Here is a 20,568-nt window from a genome sequence, read left to right on the forward strand (position 1 = left end):
AATCCTCGGAGATGGGCATACATACATACATACATACATACATCGGTTCCTAAGCATCACTTCCAAACCAGTTCCATGCGCATCGGTTTGTAAACCGCCGTTTCCAAATTGTTTCCCATTCTAAAACCCTAAATCGGTCCCGAGCCTATGGTTTCAGTCTGTTCCAAACCAGTTCCTATACATTCCGTTTCTAAGGGCTTCGGCTCCTCAGGTCGATTTGATGTGTACTCTACTAACAACTAGCATAATGTAAAAAAAATAATTAAAAAAATAAAATAAAATAGGAGCCATGTATTTCAGTGTCATATTTATTGCTGTTTAAACAAGGAAAAAATAGAATTTAGAAATACAACATCCAATGGTCTGTATATGTTTACAAATAATATATGGCTTATAAAATGTAATATTGATAAATACTAAGAAGCAAGGAAGGAGTGCCGCTTTCAAAACTGATTATTTAGTCCAATCACCAGGTGAAGCGAATCCTTCGAAATAGCCAAGCCAGTAAGTAGAAGGGCAAGGTGACTGTAGGGAAAGGCATCACCGGAAGGAAAGTAGCCAAACTCAATGTCTTACGCATAAGTGGCCTTTGAGTGAAAAGCAGCAAGTCAATGGCCAAGAATTAATGGTTGGGCTTCAGGCCTTTTTAATTAGCTATCAGAAACAACTAAAAATAATCTAGAGAGAAAACGGTGAAAAGAAACCAATACCGAAACTGATTAGTGCCTAAAGCGTATTAAGATAAATGAGTAATTCAAATTCAGTTGAGTCCTCTGATTTAGTTGGTATTTTCAATTCAATAAGGATGTTACCTGGTTGTTAGGTGGGCCGAGTCTTATGCCTAGTTTATGAGTTTACGTTATTTGTTTTGCTTATTTAACTCTTTCTTGTTTAGGGTTTATGTACTCTCTCAGTTTATCAGTATTCAATAAACATCAGTATTTGAGTTCTTCTTTATTATTCTTGTTATATTGTTTACGAGTGCATGCTCTTACCAACATTTGGTATCAGAGCATAGGTGAGTTGAGTGTACTAAGATCTTGCTATAATGGCCAGTTCGTCAAACCCAAATCCACAATCCCCAATACCGGTGTTTAAAGGAGAAGGCTATGAGCATTGGAGCATAAAAATGAAGACCATCCTGCTCTCACAAGATCTCTGGGATATAGTGAGCAAAGGAATCAGCGATGAAGATCAAACTCTTGAAAGTTATAAGATGGAAGTAAAGAAAGATGCAAAATCTATGGCCGTAATCCAACAAGGAGTTCATGATCAGCTATTCTCTCGAATAACATCTACTACCTCTGCAAAAGAAACATGGGACACCTTACAGGCTGAGTTCCATGGTGATTCACAAGTGCAGTCTGTGAAAATGCAGGGCCTCCATAGAGATTTCGAAAATCTCATGATGAAAGAAGGGGAATTAGTTGATGATTATTTCTCTCGGGTAATGGGCAATGTCAGCCAAAGAAGAGCATATGGAGAAGAAGTGCCAGACCAAACTATAGTTGAGAAGATCCTTAGAAGTTTGTCCCCAAAATTTGCCTTTGTGGTTCCTTCAATCGAAGTTTCTTATGACCTCACTGCCTTGACTCCTGTTAAGTTAATGGGGTCATTGCAATCACAAGAAGAACGCATCCTGGCCAAATCCGGTGAGAAACCTATGAATGAGAGACAAGATGAACATGCACTTCAGGTTATGCAAAACAATCAAAGACCTGAGAATAATGGATATGGCAAAGGTAGGGGTCGTGGGTCATTCAGAAGAGGAAGAGGAGGTCGGTTCTCTGAACAAAATAGGGGATGTAACATCCCGTTTTCTCATTCGGTTAATAAATAAAATATGGGTTATTATGAGTCGGACTTGTGTTGAGTAAATAGATGTGAGTTATGGACTTGAGTTATAAAGGAAAGAGATAAAAATCATGGGCTTAAGCCCATGACCCATCATATATAAACAATAAATACTCCATAATCCATTCATTTCACATATTCCATACACCACCCAAAACACACACTCTAGTTTCTCTTTTCTCTAGCTGAACCAAGAAGGAAAACTGATCCCGACCTGAGGTAATGATTGTATAATGTTGTATGGATCCAAATCCGCTAGATTTAGTTGCGAAACAATGAGCCGACACCCTTAAACTGTTAAAGTCATGAGATCCCGGTGGAATCAGGTATAAACCAAACAAAATATGAGCTTAGGGGTCACCCTGGCTCAAATCTGGATCGAACGGGACGAAAAACGGTGGAAAACAAGTGAGATCTCGTTTTTCCGGCGAAATCGCGGTTTTCCGGCGACGACGGCGCCGGAAAACGGCGTACAAGGTTAAGCATGTCAGAGAATGTTTCTGACATTCTCTGACCTAACCCTAATTCGTTAGCGGAAGTTTAACGAACTAGCCTAATTTGTATACTGATTCGTTAAAGAAAGAATGACGAACTAGCTTTAGTTCGTATCCAAATTCGTTAAGGAAAAGATAACGAATTAACCCCAATTCCTTATGCTCATTCGCTAAGGTCCAATTCGTTATGATGACTAGTTCGTTATAAAAAGGTCATTCGTTATAAGAACCAGTTTGTTATAAGGTTCAGTTCGTCTTAAAGGCCAATTCGCTATGAAGGATAAATCGTTATGAAGTAACGAAATAGCCAATTCGTTATGAAAAACAGAAGTAACGAATGAACCCCAATTCGTTAAGAACTGAGTAACGAACTAGAAGTTTAATAAAATGACAGAATGGTCCCTGGACTTAGAAAAGAATGATTTAATTACAAAGAAGCCCTCGAACTTTTTAACTTAGCGAATAAAATAATAATTAAAATCCTAATGGAAAATGTGTTAAGACAGTTAATGAAAATAAAATTTTTCCAAGCTGACCTGGCAGCTCGATTCCAGCTAGGGGCTCTGTCCCTTGGACCTGCTAGGGGCTGCTGCCCCTAGAACCCTGCTGCCAGGGGCGCTGCCCCCGGACCCCCGTTCGTTGAGGGTAATACTGTAACTAGAGACACGATATGGGTAGTAATAGTTAATTAATACGTGTAATTGTTATACAGTTAGTCGCGCACAACTCAAGAAAGGAATAAGCATTAACGGTGAATGTAACCGCGTTCAGGTGAGTATCTAGCCCCATTCCTTGTTATGTTTTCGAGGCTGTGTGCATACTCGATGTGATAGTTAATACACTTACCTTAAGTGGTAAGTGTATGTCATGTATGATTTGTATGTTATTTACGTATATCTTAAATGTGAATGAAAACTTGTCGGTGCGTGAACGATCTTCGGATATTGCATGCATTTCCAGGTGATGGTTTGATGATATGATTGTTGTATATGATGGATGAATGATGTATGTACGTATGAAACTTACAATTATATATATGGAAAGGTATGGAATGATAGTAGGAAAGAAAAGGGAGACCGGACCCTAATAATATCCGAGGATGGAGGGTACCAGACCCTAATAATATCCGAGGAAGAAGGGAGATCGGACCCTAATAATATCCGAGGGTGGAGGGTACCGGACCCTAATAATATCTAAGGCATGTAGGGCGAAACACTCTTTATAATGTAAGGTTAGTTATGAACATGTATGGAAGAATGAGGAACAGGTTAAGTATGTAACGCGTACCTTCGGGCACGCATATGTGTACGTAAAGTAAGTTATTTGATTAACTAGAACTCACTCAGCGTAGCTGACTTTTATTATGCATGCAGGTTAACAGATTGAGACAGCTGGTTTGAACAGAACACATGGCAAGATTGAAGAGGCTGGCATATGAAGATTTGTTATGATGTTTTGATACTATCATTTATGTTATGTTTTAAAAGACAAGTTAAGAATGTTTGTAATGAATGGTTGATTATTATTATTATTCTGCGAAAGTTTTAATTAACTCTGATATTTAGAACTGTGTTTATGAGTAAATCCAACGTCCAAAGTAGGGCACCGGTAACTAGGCCTTACAAGGGACCACAATGTCATCTTTGCAACAAGTATGGGCATGTAAAGCTTGATTGCTGGTTTAATGAAGATCAACAAGTTAATGTAGCTGTTGAGGGACAAGAAGATGAGGAGAACCAAGAAGTGCCCCGATTGTTTATGGCATGCATAAATTATTCAAAAATTTACCACCTCCAGTGCGTGGTTTGTTGACTCCTGGTGCTCAAATCACATGACTGGAAGTCGAAACAACTTTGCTACCTTGGATGAAAACTTGAAGTTAGTTGCACAACTTGGAGACAAGAAGGAATTAATGGTTGAAGGAAAAGGCATGTTCAAGATCAATATGCAAGACAGTACTCATAGGTTACTTGAAGATGTCTACTATGCTCCTAGGCTCGAGTACAATTTGCTAAGTGTTGGTCAACTTATGAGAAAAGGGTATTCTCTATTGTTTGATGATGATATGTGCACAATCAATCACAAAATTACAGGTATCGTGTTAATGAAAGTAATGCAATGAAAGTAATGCCAGCAATAATATGTTTCCTTTAGATGCAACTAAGATAATGTCCAGTCCATCAAACGATCATGCTATCACCAAACTGTGGCACCTTAGATATGGTCATCTCCATATCCAAGGTCTACATCAATTGCATGATAAAGCGATGGTAATTGGCCTTCCCAAAATGAAGACTAGAAGCACATGTGAAGGTTGTGCTTTAGGGAAACAAACCCGGAAACCATTTCCATCTAGCAGTCGTAAAACCTCTCAACAGTTAGAGCTTGTGCACTCTGATGTGTGTGGGCCTATGCCTGTTCCGAGCCTTAGTGGTAGTAGGTACTTTCTACTGTGCATTGGCGATTTCACTAGAATGACTTGGATCTACTTTATTGAAAATAAATCTGAAGTATTTGCTAAATTCAAGTTATTCAAAATTATGGTTGAAAAAGAAATTGGGTGGCCCATAAAAATGTTGAGATCTGATCGGGGAGGTGAGTACACCTCTCATGCTTTCAATTTGTTTTGTGAAGAAAATGGTATTAAAAGGGAACTAACAAATCCATATACTCCCGAGCAAAATGGAGTATCCGAAAGAAAGAATAGAACAACTGTGGAGATGCTGAAATGTATGTTGGAAGAGAAAGGGCCGCCAAGTAACTTTTGGGCAGAAGCTGCCGCTACTGCTGTGCACAATATAAACCGGTCCCCTACAAGGTCTCTTGGTCATAAGACTCCTTATAAAGCCTGGTATGGGGAAAAGCCCAACATTGGCTACCCGAGAACCTTTGTTGTATTGTGTATGGTCATACATCTGCACAACGAAGAAACAAACTTAAAGCAAAGTCTGAAAAATGCCTTCTACTCAGATATTCGCAGTAGTCTAAGGGGTACCGGTTGTATAACCCCTTGACCGAGAAGTTTAAAACAAGAAGAGATGTGCAATTTGATGAAGAAGGAAGATGAGAATGGAACAAAGTAAAAAACAAGTATCAATATATGTGGGATACAAGTGTGTTCGATGATGTTCTTCCACATGCAGGTGATGTTCCTAACTCTCCTAGTAATACTAATGAGTTATCTTGTGCTCCTCAGACTCATATAATCAATGTACAAGCAACTCCAAGTCAAAACCAAAGTGTGGCCGGTCCTTCAAACAGCAGTCCGGCTAGTTATGATTCGGCTATGCTAGACTCTAGCACCACACCAAGAAAGCTAAAAGGTCTTGAAGATGTGTATGATGAGTGTTTCCCCATGGAAGACTTTACAGCCTGCCAAGTTGCTCTCAATGTTACCGATCCAAGTAATTATAAAGAGGCTACAAAAGGTAAAGAATAGAAAGCAACTATGGTTGAAGAGATTTAAGCAATAGAGAAGAACAACACTTGGAAGCTAATTACTCTCCCTGAAAACAAAAATGTGGTGGGGATTAAGTAGCTGCACAAAACAAAACTCGGTCCCAAACGTGAGATTCTTCGATACAAGGCAAGGCTTGTAGCTAAGGGATATTCTCATAAATAGGGAATTGACTTTAGCGAAACCTTTGATCCGGTTGCTCGGTTTGAAACCATTTGATTAGTTCTTGCCACAGTGCTCAATTAGAGTGGGTCTTGCATCAACTTGATGTAAAATCTGCCTTTCTAAATAGAGAATTAGAAGAAGAAATCTATGTTCAACAGCCGCAAGGATTTGAGGTTCAAGGGCAAAAGCAGAAAGTTTATTTGTTGAAGAAGGCACTCTATGGTCTTAAGCAGGCTCCATGGGCCTGGTACTCTAGAATTGATAAGTATTTTACAACCTAAGGTTACGCAAGGAGCAATAACGAGCCAACACTTTATGATAAAAAAGGTTAGTATAGATAATGTTATCTATGTGTGTCTTTATGTAGACGATATTATTTGTACTAGTTCAAGTGTTGCTCTTACTGATGAGTTTAAGAAAGGTATGAAGATGGAGTTTTAGATGACTAATTTGGGTCATCTTAAGTACTTTCTTGGATTAGAAGTGAAGCAATCCAACTGTGGGGTGTTTGTAAGTCAAGAGAAATATGCTTCTGAGTTGTTAATCAAGTTTGGTATGAATGGTTGCAATCAAGAGGATACTCCTATGAATGCTAGTGAGAAGCTGGAATTAGAAGATGGGGCATACAAAGTTGATGCCTCAATGTATAGAAGTTTGATTGGGGGTTTGATGTATCTCACTCATACAAGACCTGATATATCTTTTGTTGTGGGCCTAACCTCAAGGTTTATGCAAGCACCTTCAAAGATTCACTACGGTGTAGCAAAAATAATTCTCAGGTACGTGGCAGGTACACTCAAGTTTGGTTTATGGTATGAAAGAAACCGTGATGTAAGATTGATAGGCTACAGTGATATTGATTTGGCTGCAAGCCTGGATGATAGAAAGAGCATATCAATGGTTTTGGTCTTGGAAGTGGAGCAATATCATAGTGTTCAAAGAAGCAACACACTGTTGCTCTGTCAAGTACCGAAGCAGAATAAATCTCCTCTACAGGTGCAACATGTCAAGCAATATGGCTAGGAAGAATGTTGGAGGATTTGGGTATAGTTCAAGAGGAGGCTACCGTGATCTATTGTGACAGTAAGTCTGCAATTTGTTTGTCAAAGAATCCGGTGTTGAATGGAAGGTCGAAGCATATTGAGCTAAAGCATCATTTCATAAGAGAAATGGTGACTCAAAAACAAGTTATGTTGGAATTTTGTAAGACCGGGGAGCAAGTGGTAGATGGCCTGACTAAGGCTTTATCAAGGGAGAAGTTTGTTTTCTTTAGACACTTATTGGGTGCTATGGAAATTGAATTAAGGGATGGTATTAAGATAAATGAGTAATTCAAATTCAGTTGAGTCCTCCGATTTAGTTGGTATTTTCAATTCAATAGGTTGTTACCTGGTTGTTAGGTGGGCTGAGTCTTATGCCTAGTTTATGATTTACGTTATTTGTTTTGCTTATTGAAGTCTTTCTTGTTTAGGGTTTATGTACTCTCTCAATTTATTCAGTATTCAATAAACGTATTTGAGTTCTTTATTATTCTTGTTATATTGTTTATGAGTGCATGTTCATACCAACAAAGCGTAATGAATGATCAAATTACTGTGATACATTTATGATCTCAATAATATCATATTTGTGATCTCAAAAGTATCTGTATATATATGGGTTAATTAATACCAATTTAATGCATAGCTTTTTAAGAAGCGTGACATGTTTCTGGCTTTCTGCTACAATCCTCACATGCACCCAGCAGTCCAGTACCAAAACAAATATAGGAACCAACAAGGGATTAATATTTGATAGAAAACGCTTGGCTAGACGGTAGTTTATTCCAATCATATTTAATGAGCTATACTGTTTGTCATTTTCCGATTATTTGACCGGATCCTAGAAAAAGGACCCCCCCCCCCCCCCCCCTTTTCCACTTGATTGTTTTTCGCATTTGGCTAGTCAACGAGTTCATTAAGACCATATATCTTCTTAAAGGGCTTGTTTTGTATTTGTTTTTTGTGGAGCATAGCCAAGATGATGAATTAACACCATTGGACTGGGCCTTTCTGTTTGCGCTCAATGGTGAGAACCTGAACGTACACAACCACTTTAATGACTCTCAATTTATTAAAATATCGTTATGAGATATTGCAGGTCATCTTTATTATCACATGTTGGCAAGTAAGCCAACATCATATATTAATATCACATCCGCCACAGAATTCCACCTATATGACGTGAGAGAAAATCGTCTTTTTATTCGTTTTCAATAAGTCCACGGCCTTTTGTTTAATAAAGCCATCCACGGAGTCAGTTTCTCCATATTTGGTTTATTGTAGCTTTCTATAACACATAAAATATAAAATATTACATGCCGAAAAATAATTATGTTTTATTGAGGTGCAGCCGATCCGAGTTTCAGCTAGTCAGTGCTACAAACTAATACGAAAGTTTTCGACAAATTTCTTATGTTATGTAATTAAAACAAATTCCCGACGAACTTCTAACACAATATCATGACAATACGATTTTTCTTCGTACACTCGCCGCTATTGATCATTCAGGACCGTGTTCACAAGTTGGTTTAGTTTTCTAATTGTAATATGATTGTTATGGTAATGTTTTGGTCACTAAATTAAGGTTAGATTATAAATATAGGGCTTGCTTAGAGCTTTAAATGTGTGATCAATACATAATTATTGTAACGAGTTTTTGAGTAAGTTTTCTCTTGCAATAATAAAGTGTTTGATCGATCATGTGCATTGAGCTGCTAAATCCGACAAAGTTAAACAAAAAATATATAATTATTAGTTCTATTTATCTATTTCTCTGGAAATCAGTTTCCCAAGTTTAATTTTGTTGTAAATTGGCCGGGAACACATTTTTCTGACAAAGTTTCTCCAAAATCCGTCGTTGGAGTTTATCCAGTTTTTTAGTTCGTCGGTCTAATCTTGAACCGGCTCATTGTCAAGATTTTGGTTGATTTGTTCATTGTATAAAGATATTTAGCTTGAACAATATTAAACATGAAATCAAGTTCATTACACGTAGAGATGTTCAACGAAACCGGTTCCTGGAACCGAACCGGTGGACCCGAACCGGACCCGAACCGGTTCCTACCCGTTTTTTGTAGGAACCGGACCCTATCTGATTCAACCCGATGATCCGTGACCGGTTCTTGCATTTCTGAGTGGGGGCGGGTAGGAACCGGAACCGAACCGGAACCGGTTCCTAACCGTTTTTTGGCCGTTTTTGACCGTTGGGGTCAAAAATAGCCGTTTTTTGACCGGTTACGGTACAGGAACCGGGTTAGGAACCGGTAAGAACCGGTTAGATAGGTTAGGGGTCCGAGGGTGGGAGAACCGGTTCGGTTCCCTAACCGGTTCGAGCCTGGAACCGGTTTAAAAGGGGGTTTTGAATATAGGAACCGGTTAGGAACCGGTTCCGGTTCTTAGTCCCAAACCGTTTTGAACATGCCTAATTACACGAGTTTCAAATCCAACCAAAACTGAAATCAAGTTTAGTATGATCGAAATCCAGGTTCTTGCGGGTCCATGCATACTGGATTCATAATTAAGAAGTTAGTAGATGATCAGTTTGGTGCAACGCGTGTAATAGTGAAAAGATATTATGATGTTGAAGATGCATGAGCATATATAATTAATTAAACATATTTTTTTTTAAATTATGGGCTTGATGTAAGACCGAGCCCTCAAATGTTCTCTGCCGTCAGATTAGAAGCTAGCTAGCATTTTAAAGAATATTATATACACGACAACGGGTTGACTTATCTTATGCATTCATCATTCTAGTTGTTTGAACATGATGTTGAAGATGCATGAGCATATATAATTAATTAAACATATTTTTTTTAAATTATGGGCTTGATGTAAGACCGAGCCCTCAAATGTTCTCTGCCGTCAGATTAGAAGCTAGCTAGCATTTTAAAGAATATTATATACACGACAACGGGTTGACTTATCTTATGCATTCATCATTCTAGTTGTTTGAACATGAAGACTCGTTCAATTTATTTATAATATGGTATAGTTGACACATTCAATTTAATTCCAGTTGACACAAGCAATCTCAGTAGTGTGTAGTAACTTAAACTAGTATATTGTTAACTATTAACTAATCTCGACCCGTAACTGCCCGTTTGTGACGTTAAACATGTTATTTAAGTTCTCGTTTACTCAAACAAGGAAGTACCCATAGAGTTTATGTTTTTGAATGATTAAAACTACTACAAAAACACAAATATGTCTTCGTAGTAATTTTTTCTGTGAAATTGATGTAATTTTAATTTTTCTGTGATGTAATTTTTTCTCTTGTTTTTGGGCGGTTCTTCTCTCTCTTGAAGAAGTTCGTCTTGGCTGGTGTTTAATGAAGTTCACCTTTAAAAAAAAATTTGTCTTCGTAGTATAATTCAGTTTATAAGATGACGAGTTGTATCACTGTCGGTAATCAAAGATGAATTTGAATGAACGAATCAAGTGTTAAACCGATGAAAACCAACTCTTCACCCTTGAACCCCGGGGAACCCAACACAAAAGAAAACTTACAAAGGTTTTAATACTACTCAACAGGGGCGGATCTAGGTGCATGGGTGCGGGTTTACGGGAACCCACTGGGTTTCGGATTTTATATAGAATGTCCATATAAAAGATGAGAGTGAACCCATATGTAAATTGTGAGTGAACCCATACATTAACTAGAATAGTGTTCTAGTGGTAAACAGTGATCCTTCTAAATGAAAGAATCCAAGATCGATTCCCTCTTTAATCCGGTTTTTATTTTTATTTTAATTAACTGGTTACTTCCTATGCATTAATTAGGTTAGTGGGTGATTATTTTTACTTCATGTTTTACTTGTGCTTTAGTCCAGTACTCTAGTTTGTTTATGTTTGTATGCTTGTAGGCCATTTCTGATACAATAAAAAGAAGGAAAATTATGGAGAAAATTTCCCAACCCCTGGTTTCCTCTATTAGTTTCTTGGGGACAAAATGGTCTGATCACACAGTCACAAATGATGTTAGTGTATAAATTGTCATATATTGTAAAATTCTCATATAATTTTCATTCTTGATCGATGCAGTCAATGATGCTACCATCAAGCGTGTAGCATACAGATTTGTATTTGAACAAGTTACACCTCTTTCTGCACACCATTTACAACATGGTTATAGTTTATAATCTGTATATTTGTAAGTTTTGTAGCCTTAGTTTTAGAATATCCATTGCTTGCTTGACAGTTAGGAATTTTTATTGACTCTCTCTATGTAGTTTGATGAAAAATATTTATTTTAAGGGATCCATGTCTACATAATGAATCAGGCCGCCAGTCAAGGCCAAGGAGGTGTTTGCGTAAGCCAATTCAATTTAAGCATAAGTCCATGATCATGCTTTATATATTGACATTGTTAACTGTTTTTTTCACATTTGTTAACGTCTAATCACTTTGCAAGTTTATTTGCGTGAACATGTTTGTTAAGTTTGACTATTATTAATAGAGAAACTGATTATGTTTGTTTTTTTGTTACTGTAACGTATATTTATTATGTGATAAACCTAATCGGGCGACCATCGAAACGACCCGAACCTTTGAACTGACTCGAACCGTCTGCCAACCCAAACAGTGAACCCACTGAAAAAAAAATCCTAGATCCGCCACTGCTACTCAACCTGTTTTATAATTAGATTTCTTGCAACCCAAACTACTAACACTTCTCTAAAGGATAAACCAAACAAGTAGACTAAAATTTAAAGGGAAAGTTAACGTACAAATGAATTAACGTGTTTATTGTGAGAATCAAGTAGAGTAATTATATATGATGTATGCAAGTAGAGTAGATAATTACTCTACTTGTATAATTGTATACATAATTATTTTACTTGATTCTCACAATTAGCAGGTTAATTTCATTTATATTTGATCCAAACCCGATATTTATCAATAACATATTGATAAATATCCCTAAACTCGAACTTTCACAACCAACTTAGACAATGTCTATATAGTTTCGTAATACTCATGCAAGAATTGACATAATGATTTTACGTTTGATGTTTTTAATATTATGATATTAACTAACCTAACAACTAACACAAGTAACCGTTATATAAAATAATTATTTCTGTGCCACAATTATTGCCATTTGAAAAGGTAAACGTAGAATACAAAATAGACAACATTGTTTCATATTCTAGACAGAATGACTGAACAACCTGTCCAATACGTTTCTGATTAGAGATTTGTTCTACCTTCGTTATAAATCCAATAGACTTGTTGGTTCAATGCTAGTGATATGATCAACTTGGATACATGATTTCTGAGCATCATTGACTTGAAAGTTGCAACCAAAACAAGTCTTATATGTGTTATATACATATATAGAAAATTAAAAATAGTGAAATACACAGACATACATGGCAGATTTGACAGGGCGTTTATAAGTACATATAAGACATGGTTCAAGCCAGCAAAATGCATATGGCCCTAGGTATGACGAAGAAGAATAACATCAGATTATGTGAAACGGATTAACCGGATTATTGTTTTACGCCATTTGGTTCAAGGAAGTCTTTAATTAGTTACTACTCCTAAATTAAAACCGGATATGGTTTTAACTTGACCTTTTGATTTAAAGTCATTGTGAGCGGGAAAGATTAACTTTATACGGAACATGATATGAGGTTAAAAGCATCTATAATTTTTTGGTACATTTTAAGTCAACTTCATAAGTGGCCATAGAGTTATTCTAGTCTATTAGAAAATAAATTCATTCTGATCAGGAGTTTAACCTTAAGTTAAACTAAGGCTTTCTATAATTTGACGTTGTAGGTTCGAATCAAACTCATGTGTTATATTCCAGGGTTAAATCTGGTTGAAGCCCCACTGGATAGATTAGGTGTCACGGCATTAAAAGGAGCTTCTCAGGAATTTAGCCAAAAAAAACAAAAAGAAAAGAAAATAGATTCATTCACATTTATATTCAAAGTCAATTTGACTTTTAAGAACTCTGACTATAGGAATTTCGGCTTTAGGAGTGAGAAAGCTTCAAAATAGGAAGCTTGGAAGCAAGTACCATCAACCAGTAAATTTCAGATTTACAAAAACTAAATTTTACTAATGTTTGTCTGATAATCTCACTAAACCCTCCAAAATTACACCGGTCACAGACAAAGCATTATGAATGTTTGCATCAAGCCGTATTTCACACGACTGCCATGCACACGGGCACCCCAACCTGTAGTCAGATATGCGTTAAAGATGCTCTGAAACCGTATGGAGTTACGATCATTATTGTTGGGGGGGATAAAATAGAAACCTATATGTCCACGACCATTTACATCTCTTTTAAATTAAAAAGGAGATCCTTTTTTTAATATATATAAATGTATTAAAGTTCGTAAGATTCTACATATCTTTGTCCAATAATAAAGTTACTCTTTCATGGCTAGTAAGTATTTTACCTGTATACTTTTATGAAGCTTTATAAAGCTTAATTTTGACTTTTTAAAAAATATTAAAAATAATATTATACATTGAATACAATTATAAAAATTAAATAATTTACTTTGTGTATACTTATTTTAAGAAATATGTAAAATCAAATAACTAAGTTATTCGATTACAAAGATTAATCAGTGGTAAGTTAAGAATCTGAAAGTGATTTTATTGTGTAAAACATCATTATCTTTAGTATTATCTAGTGTAATAATAAAAATCTTTATCATTGTCTTAGATTCATAAAAAGTTGATCATTGAAAGCACTGTGCGAAACGGCACAAACACTTTCTTTCTTAAAACCCATGCCAATTCTTTTGTCATAGAAGAAAACAATTTTATGAGTTCTTTCTTGTAATGAACTCACAAGTTTATCATTTTAATGTGAGACAAACTCATTTTAAATAGTGTATATTCTCAATCACAACTTATAGTATATATTCTCAATCACAACTTATAGTATCGATGCCACATTATCACTATTCTACCTTTGACATGTTAACAATTAATTATTAGTAATACATACCAATAATCATCTGGTCCAAAAATTTTCGAACACAAATTCTCATCGACATAATGAGCCGTACGCCAATACAGTAAAGACATCTGTAGTGATAAAATTCCATAAATCAGAAGTTAACCTTAATAATTACTCTTTGTAGCTCATTTTTAAGAATCATCTTTGCTCTATCATATATATTTAAGACATGTCTTTGTGGGGTTTCATGTAATGATTTTTACATCACGATATAAATACTTTATGCAAATCTCGTGTTCACTCATATCCAACATAGCTGAAAGGGTAGTTTTGCATAATGCAAAAATATTTCTTCATATACACTGCTTGATCTAAATGCGCACATTTTGTTTTTTTTTTTTGGTTGACATGATTTATCAAGGTTAAAACACTTGGGGATATATGTCCCAAATATATTTTGGTTGGCACTATGTTTTTTTTTCCACAAGCACTACAAGCTTGCTTACTTAGATCCATGGGGTCCAAGTATCCAACCGATAATCTTTTAAAATAGTCCCAAACTTTTGAATGATATATACTTGAGCTAGATCACCTTCATCCTCACTCTTATCGCCTATAGCTTGTTCAAACTCAATATCGTTCGACATTTTTACCAAGTATTCCTTTCAAGTACAAGTACATTGTTGCAATAAAAACACAAACAAAATTATTAATAAAATAAAAATACAAACACGAAGACAAAAGTATTAAAAACACAAACAAAATTTCAACAAGTATTACAAACACAAACAGCTATTCAACAAGTATTAAAAACGTAGAAAGCATTCAAAAGTAGATAATTTGTTGTGTCCTTTATGTTATATATGTACATTGTTTGTATTAGCTAATATAATAGTATATGGGTTGAGTTATAATAAGAAGATTAGTTTTCCTAAGAAGGATAAGAAATAATCTTGTCCATTCATTTGAGAATTGAATGGTTGAGATTAGATTAGAGAGATCATCAAGTGTAAAACAAGGGTAAGGGCATAATAGGGATAATACATTTGTTGACTTTCTCTCTCCACATGCAAGACACATGTCAAATTCCCCTATCATTTTAAAACGTTCATAACTTTTTTATACGACATTTTTTTTTCAAAACAATTTTACCATAAAAACGAGTGTTTTTTTATCTTTTATATGAGTACCATATTGCTTTATAAAAATAAAAAAAAATTCATGGGTTTTTAAAAGGTGTGAATCACAATTGTGTTTCACAAAATTGTGTTATACAATTGTGTTTTATTTTTTGATAGTGTTTTTTGTATTGTGTTTTTTACATTGTGCTACTTAATTGTGTTTTCATTGTGTTTTTTGTCATTGTATTTTTATTTTCATAGTGTTTTTTCCATTGTGTCTTTTTCATTTTGTTTTTCATAGTGCTTTAATTTTCGGCGAAATTTCCAAAGACTTTTCCGACAAGGCGGTGGCGGTGGGCGGTGGTAGTTGTAGGAGATGAGTGAAAATTTATGTGTGTTTTAATTAAATGGGTTTTAATTAAGTGAGTTTTTGAAATTAAATTAAGTGGGTTTCAATATTAAGGTAGTAGACTAAAATACCCTCATTCCTAACCTTCTTAGGAAAACCAAACTTCTTATTTGATCTTTTCTCAATAGTATATATTTATTATTTGTATTAGCTAGTAAATATATACTAGCTAATAGTTTGTACTTTGGCCATCTGTGTCGATGATTAAAAAATTTTGATATGAACATATGAGTAATTGCATGTATCATTTGTAATATATGCTTCTGTTTTTAATGTAAACAAAACAAGAAAGTGCATTTATAATTATGTTTTTTAAGAATGGCTAGAGGCATTAAAAACACCGACTCTAGGCTCTAGCAAGGAGCTAGGTCCTAAATCAGGAGAACAGATTCAAAGGTCAAAAACAGACGGAAACAAATGGCAAAAAGCACTATTGATGTATGTCTAAATATAATTATGTATATCCATATATGTGTACACTAATTATGATGTTTACTAACCGTGTGTAACGTATTGGTGATCATTTCATTTTCATTTCTTAAAGTTCCTTGTAGTCATTGTCATTCACATTCCTCACACGGACTGCCCCCTAAATTCACATTTAATGCAAACACATTACAAACTCATTTTCAAATGTAATTTTTGTGCTAATTTGCATTTTTTTTTAGTCTTCTTACATATACTCGTTTTCTCCCTTTTCCTTCCATCTTCCTTTTCATTTATGCAGCTAGTCTTCAAAAATGTTATTCTAGATTAGGAATAGAAGTATAGAACCAAATTTTCTTGGAAGTTTACAAGACAAAAATGGAAATTTAAAATTAAAATATTACAATTTAATCGGTCAACGGGAGAATATATGATTAATGACCTTTCTTTTTGGCTTTTAATTTTAATTTTCGTTTAGAAAATAAATCCAAGATTTCATATATGGTCCTTATTTTTTAAAACATTTCAATATATGAATCCAAAATTATGTTTATTAAATGTAAATACTAACTTATTCGTTTATTAACATTAATGGTGAAATAAGGAAATATCAAAATTACAGTTGCATAACTGTTAGAATAAAATTTGAAAGTCACAAATATTATTTGAACATGGTTATAAGATTAGTATGTATTTGTCATTTTTCTGACAATTACATTAATATGAATGAAACAAATCATTTTGTTATAGTTTAATTTTCGGTTTTTATGTCGCTTCATTATTCTATTTAATTGTAAAATATAAAATCAATTAAAATTTTGTCATACACAGAATATTAATGACAACACATTTATCATGATCAATCAATTTTCAATTTCTAAAGATTCTAAGGATGATTATAACATCAAAGTGTAGGTAATATGATTTTTGGGATAATTGTGTTTTTTTTTTGTTTTTGATAAACATGAGCGGATGTTCTCAAATGATATCATATTAATTGATTAAAAGCTATGATATTTTGTGTATGAATACTTTTTTTAATAGTTTCATGGATATATTATCATTTATCTAGAGTTGGTATATATTTGGAGAACTTTTTTTGTCACACGGACAGCTATATCTATATCAAGAGTTATAAACAAACATATATGTTACCTTATTAAGAGTTACAAGCAGATATGGACTAAAGATTTTTATTTTTGATAAACAATGTATACTTACTAATAAAATCACAAATGTAGTGTAAAAGGAAGTTTTTACTTATTTGTAACATATTTGTGTAATCTTAGTTATCCAATTACTTTAATATTAATGTTAATTGTAATTGTATTAACAATATATGATCAATTTGTTGAATGTATTTCACTTAATGGTTAAAGCTTAAATTTTTCATCAATTACCCGTGTAATACACGAGCCTCAGACTAGTAATTATTATAAAGATGAGGATGAGGGATATGTTGAAAATGCTCTAACCAGGTCGTGTTTGATACATCATTACTTTCATCCAAGGTTGCAAAAGTTGCTAAACGGGCCCTAGGCTGCTGATTGTAGAGTTGGATGTACTCGGAGTACTCGGTGAGTACTCAGAGAGTGTTCGGACATGGTAAATATAAAAAAATTTAATCTTTGATATTATATATATGTCAAAGATCATAAATATACTAATACTTATAACAAAATAGGTAATGATCAATGTAAATAAGAGAAATACAATTTTAAATAATAAATTATTTTAAAAAGTGTTACTCATTAAGTAAAAAAAAATGATATTTATTCTTTAATATAAAAGAAATACAAGTTATGTTTTATTTTTCTAAGCCAAAATCGGCCCAAGTTCACCGAATAGATGCGATTCTGACTGAGGTTAACAATCTTTAATCAATTCTTAGTAACTAAACGAAATTAAAGAAACTCGCATCGACGACATACCTTGTAGCGAATACTCGGTCTTAAAAACCTACTTTTACAACATTGCTTTCATCTACTTATAACTAACTGATATCGAAAAGTTACTTAATTGCGTTGTGGGAGCTCGAAGTAGAGTTTTCATTCTTAAGTTTATATATTGTCTAAAGATTAATTATATCTTAATCTGTAACAGATGTTGCGTTAATACATAATATTGTCTTTGTGTGATTTATTTTGAAGTAAACTTGTGACATGTATATTTATCCACTTTGACCAAGTCGTCAGTAGGGAAACAAGATACATAGATACGTAAAAGAATATTATAGTTGACAAAGATCTGTTATACAGTACAACCAATTGATGCACAGGTTTGCATATATATACACATGGAAGCTTTTGTAAATATACCACCAGTTTTCTTTCTTACATTTAAAAGTTTTCAACAAAAGAAATATGATGAAACAAGAAGCCATGGATCATAGGTTTTCAAGTTGTCGTGGTGTATCCTTCGAGATCCAACCGCATAAGGATCCATTCGCCATCGAAGCACCTCGTGCTAGCCGAAGATCTTGGCTTCCATGGGGATCTTCAAAAAGAATCACACCAACTTCGGGTAATTCCATGATTTCGAGAACCACTAGTCGAGCCAGTAGCCATTTCTGCGACTTGGAGATTGACGGTGAAGACGAAGATGACAACGTTCTGATCAATATCGAAGAAGGCTACGAGTTAGACAACATTCACGAGCTACCAATCTCAAATTCAGCTCAAGAACAAGAACTCCCAAGACCTCCAAGCAAGAAGATTGTTTCGAAGCCAACTAAACCGAAAGATTCACGATTGTCGGTTATCTTGCTCGATCAAGGCTTGTTCACGGTGTACAAGAGACTCTTTATGGTTTGTTTGGCTCTTAACATTACCGGGTTAGTTCTTGCTGCCACTGGACATTTTCCATATGCTAGAAACCGTGCTACGGTTTTCTCTATAGGCAACCTTCTGGCTCTAACACTATGTCGAAGCGAAGCCTTCTTGCGCATAGTGTTTTGGCTCGCGGTTAACTTACTTGGTCATTCTTGGGTGCCTTTACGCCTCAAAACCGCTACCACCTCTTTACTTCAATCTTTAGGTGGGATACATAGTAGTTGTGGCGTTTCATCGGTCGTTTGGCTTATATATTCTCTAATTCTAACTCTTAAAGACCGAGACAACACGTCGAATTTGATAATTGGTGTTGCGTCAACCATCCTTTCCCTTCTTTGTCTTTGTTGTGTGGCAGCATTCCCACTCGTCCGCCACCTCCACCATAATGTGTTCGAAAGAACACACAGGTTCATGGGGTGGGCCGGTTTGGTTTTTCTTTGGGTGTTTATCGTGCTGACAAAGTGTTATGAACCAGACACGAAATCTTATAGGAAAGATGTGGGGTCAATATTGGTTAAAGAGCAAGAGTTTTGGTTAACCTTGGGTGTAACCATTCTAATCATCATCCCATGGGTGACGGTTAGGAGGGTTGCGGTCAAGGTCTCCGCACCATCAGGTCACGCTTCGATAATTAGGTTCGCTGGAGGAGTGAAACCCGGAATACTAGGTAGGATTAGTCCCTCCCCTATGTCCGAATGGCACGCTTTTGGGATCATTTCTGATGGGAAGGAAGAGCACATGATGCTAGCCGGTGCGGTTGGTGACTTCACCAAATCCCTAGTCTCGAACCCGCCAAGCCACTTATGGGTCCGACAAGTGCATTTCGCCGGTCTACCTTATCTAGTTAACATGTACAATCGTGTTTTGGTGGTTGCGACCGGTTCGGGTATTTGTGTGTTTTTGTCATTCTTGCTACAACATGGTCCAGCTGAGGTGTGCTTGTTGTGGGTAGCAAAAGGGATTGAACAAAACTTTGGGAAGGAAATTAAGGAGTGGGTGAGCGGGTATCCGAAAGAGAAGGTGATAGTTCATGACACTGCGGTGATGGGGCGACCTAATGTTTCAGAGATGAGTGTTGCCGCGGCAAGGAACTGGGGGGCGGAGGTGGTGATCGTAACGAGTAACCCGGAAGGTAGTAGGGATGTGGTGAATGCTTGCAAGAATAAAGGGATTCCAGCCTTTGGTCCCATTTGGGACTCATAGCCGAATAAAAATGATTTAGTGATTAAAGATTACAAAACCAAGTGTTGGCTTGTAATGTGGCATGGATCGAAAGTTGTCTAGCAAGTTTGTTACTTTGTTATCCAAGGTACTAATAACTAGCTTTAACCTAAAAGAACTGGTTAATCAAGTCGCTAGATTTACTTGTGAATATTTATGGATTTTATAATGGAATGTAATGTTTGATGATATTATATTATAATGGAATGTAATATTTGATGATATCATGTAAGGCTCATCTAACCAAGTCAAAGTCAAGTATTGATATCAATGTATTTAAATAATAGATATCATTTTCGTATAGGTGTTGTTATAGTTTCATACCTTGTATCCGCAATTGCATACCCTTTTTGTATATATTTTCTATAAATATATATTGTATCCTCTGAAATGAAAAATTATTTTTAACCAAAGATTTGAATAAATCATATCGGTATTACCGTATTGGAGCCCTTAAAAGCTACTACGACTTATTTTAAGTGATTCTTCACTATAAGCGTCCCCAACTTTTCGATATGGAGAAAACAAATGTTATCTACACTTATCGACTTACTTCTTGATTAGTTCATCGCCACCCTCAAACTACCAGCCATATACTATAAAATATCAAAGTTAT

General features: G+C 35.3%; 1 protein-coding gene across 1 annotated transcript; it reads left to right on the plus strand.

Annotated features, from left to right (window-relative positions):
- The first annotated feature begins 18,261 nt into the window (after positions 1–18,261).
- Positions 18,262–20,111, plus strand: LOC143595174 (adenylate-forming reductase 03009-like). The gene has a single exon (XM_077074278.1). The coding sequence runs from the start codon at positions 18,264–18,266 to the stop codon at positions 19,932–19,934; it is 1,671 nt and encodes a 556-aa protein (XP_076930393.1). The 5' UTR covers positions 18,262–18,263; the 3' UTR covers positions 19,935–20,111.
- The last annotated feature ends 457 nt before the right edge of the window (positions 20,112–20,568 follow it).

Source organism: Bidens hawaiensis, unplaced genomic scaffold (assembly GCF_021521415.1).
Source record: "Bidens hawaiensis isolate Kalapana, Puna unplaced genomic scaffold, B.hawaiensis_p1.1 tig00044770_1, whole genome shotgun sequence".
Taxonomy (NCBI): Eukaryota; Viridiplantae; Streptophyta; class Magnoliopsida; order Asterales; family Asteraceae; genus Bidens; species Bidens hawaiensis.

Bases quoted from the DNA above. Each gene is read 5' to 3' on its own strand.
- LOC143595174 (XM_077074278.1), top strand. From the start codon at position 18,264: ATGATGAAACAAGAAGCCATGGATCATAGGTTTTCAAGTTGTCGTGGT.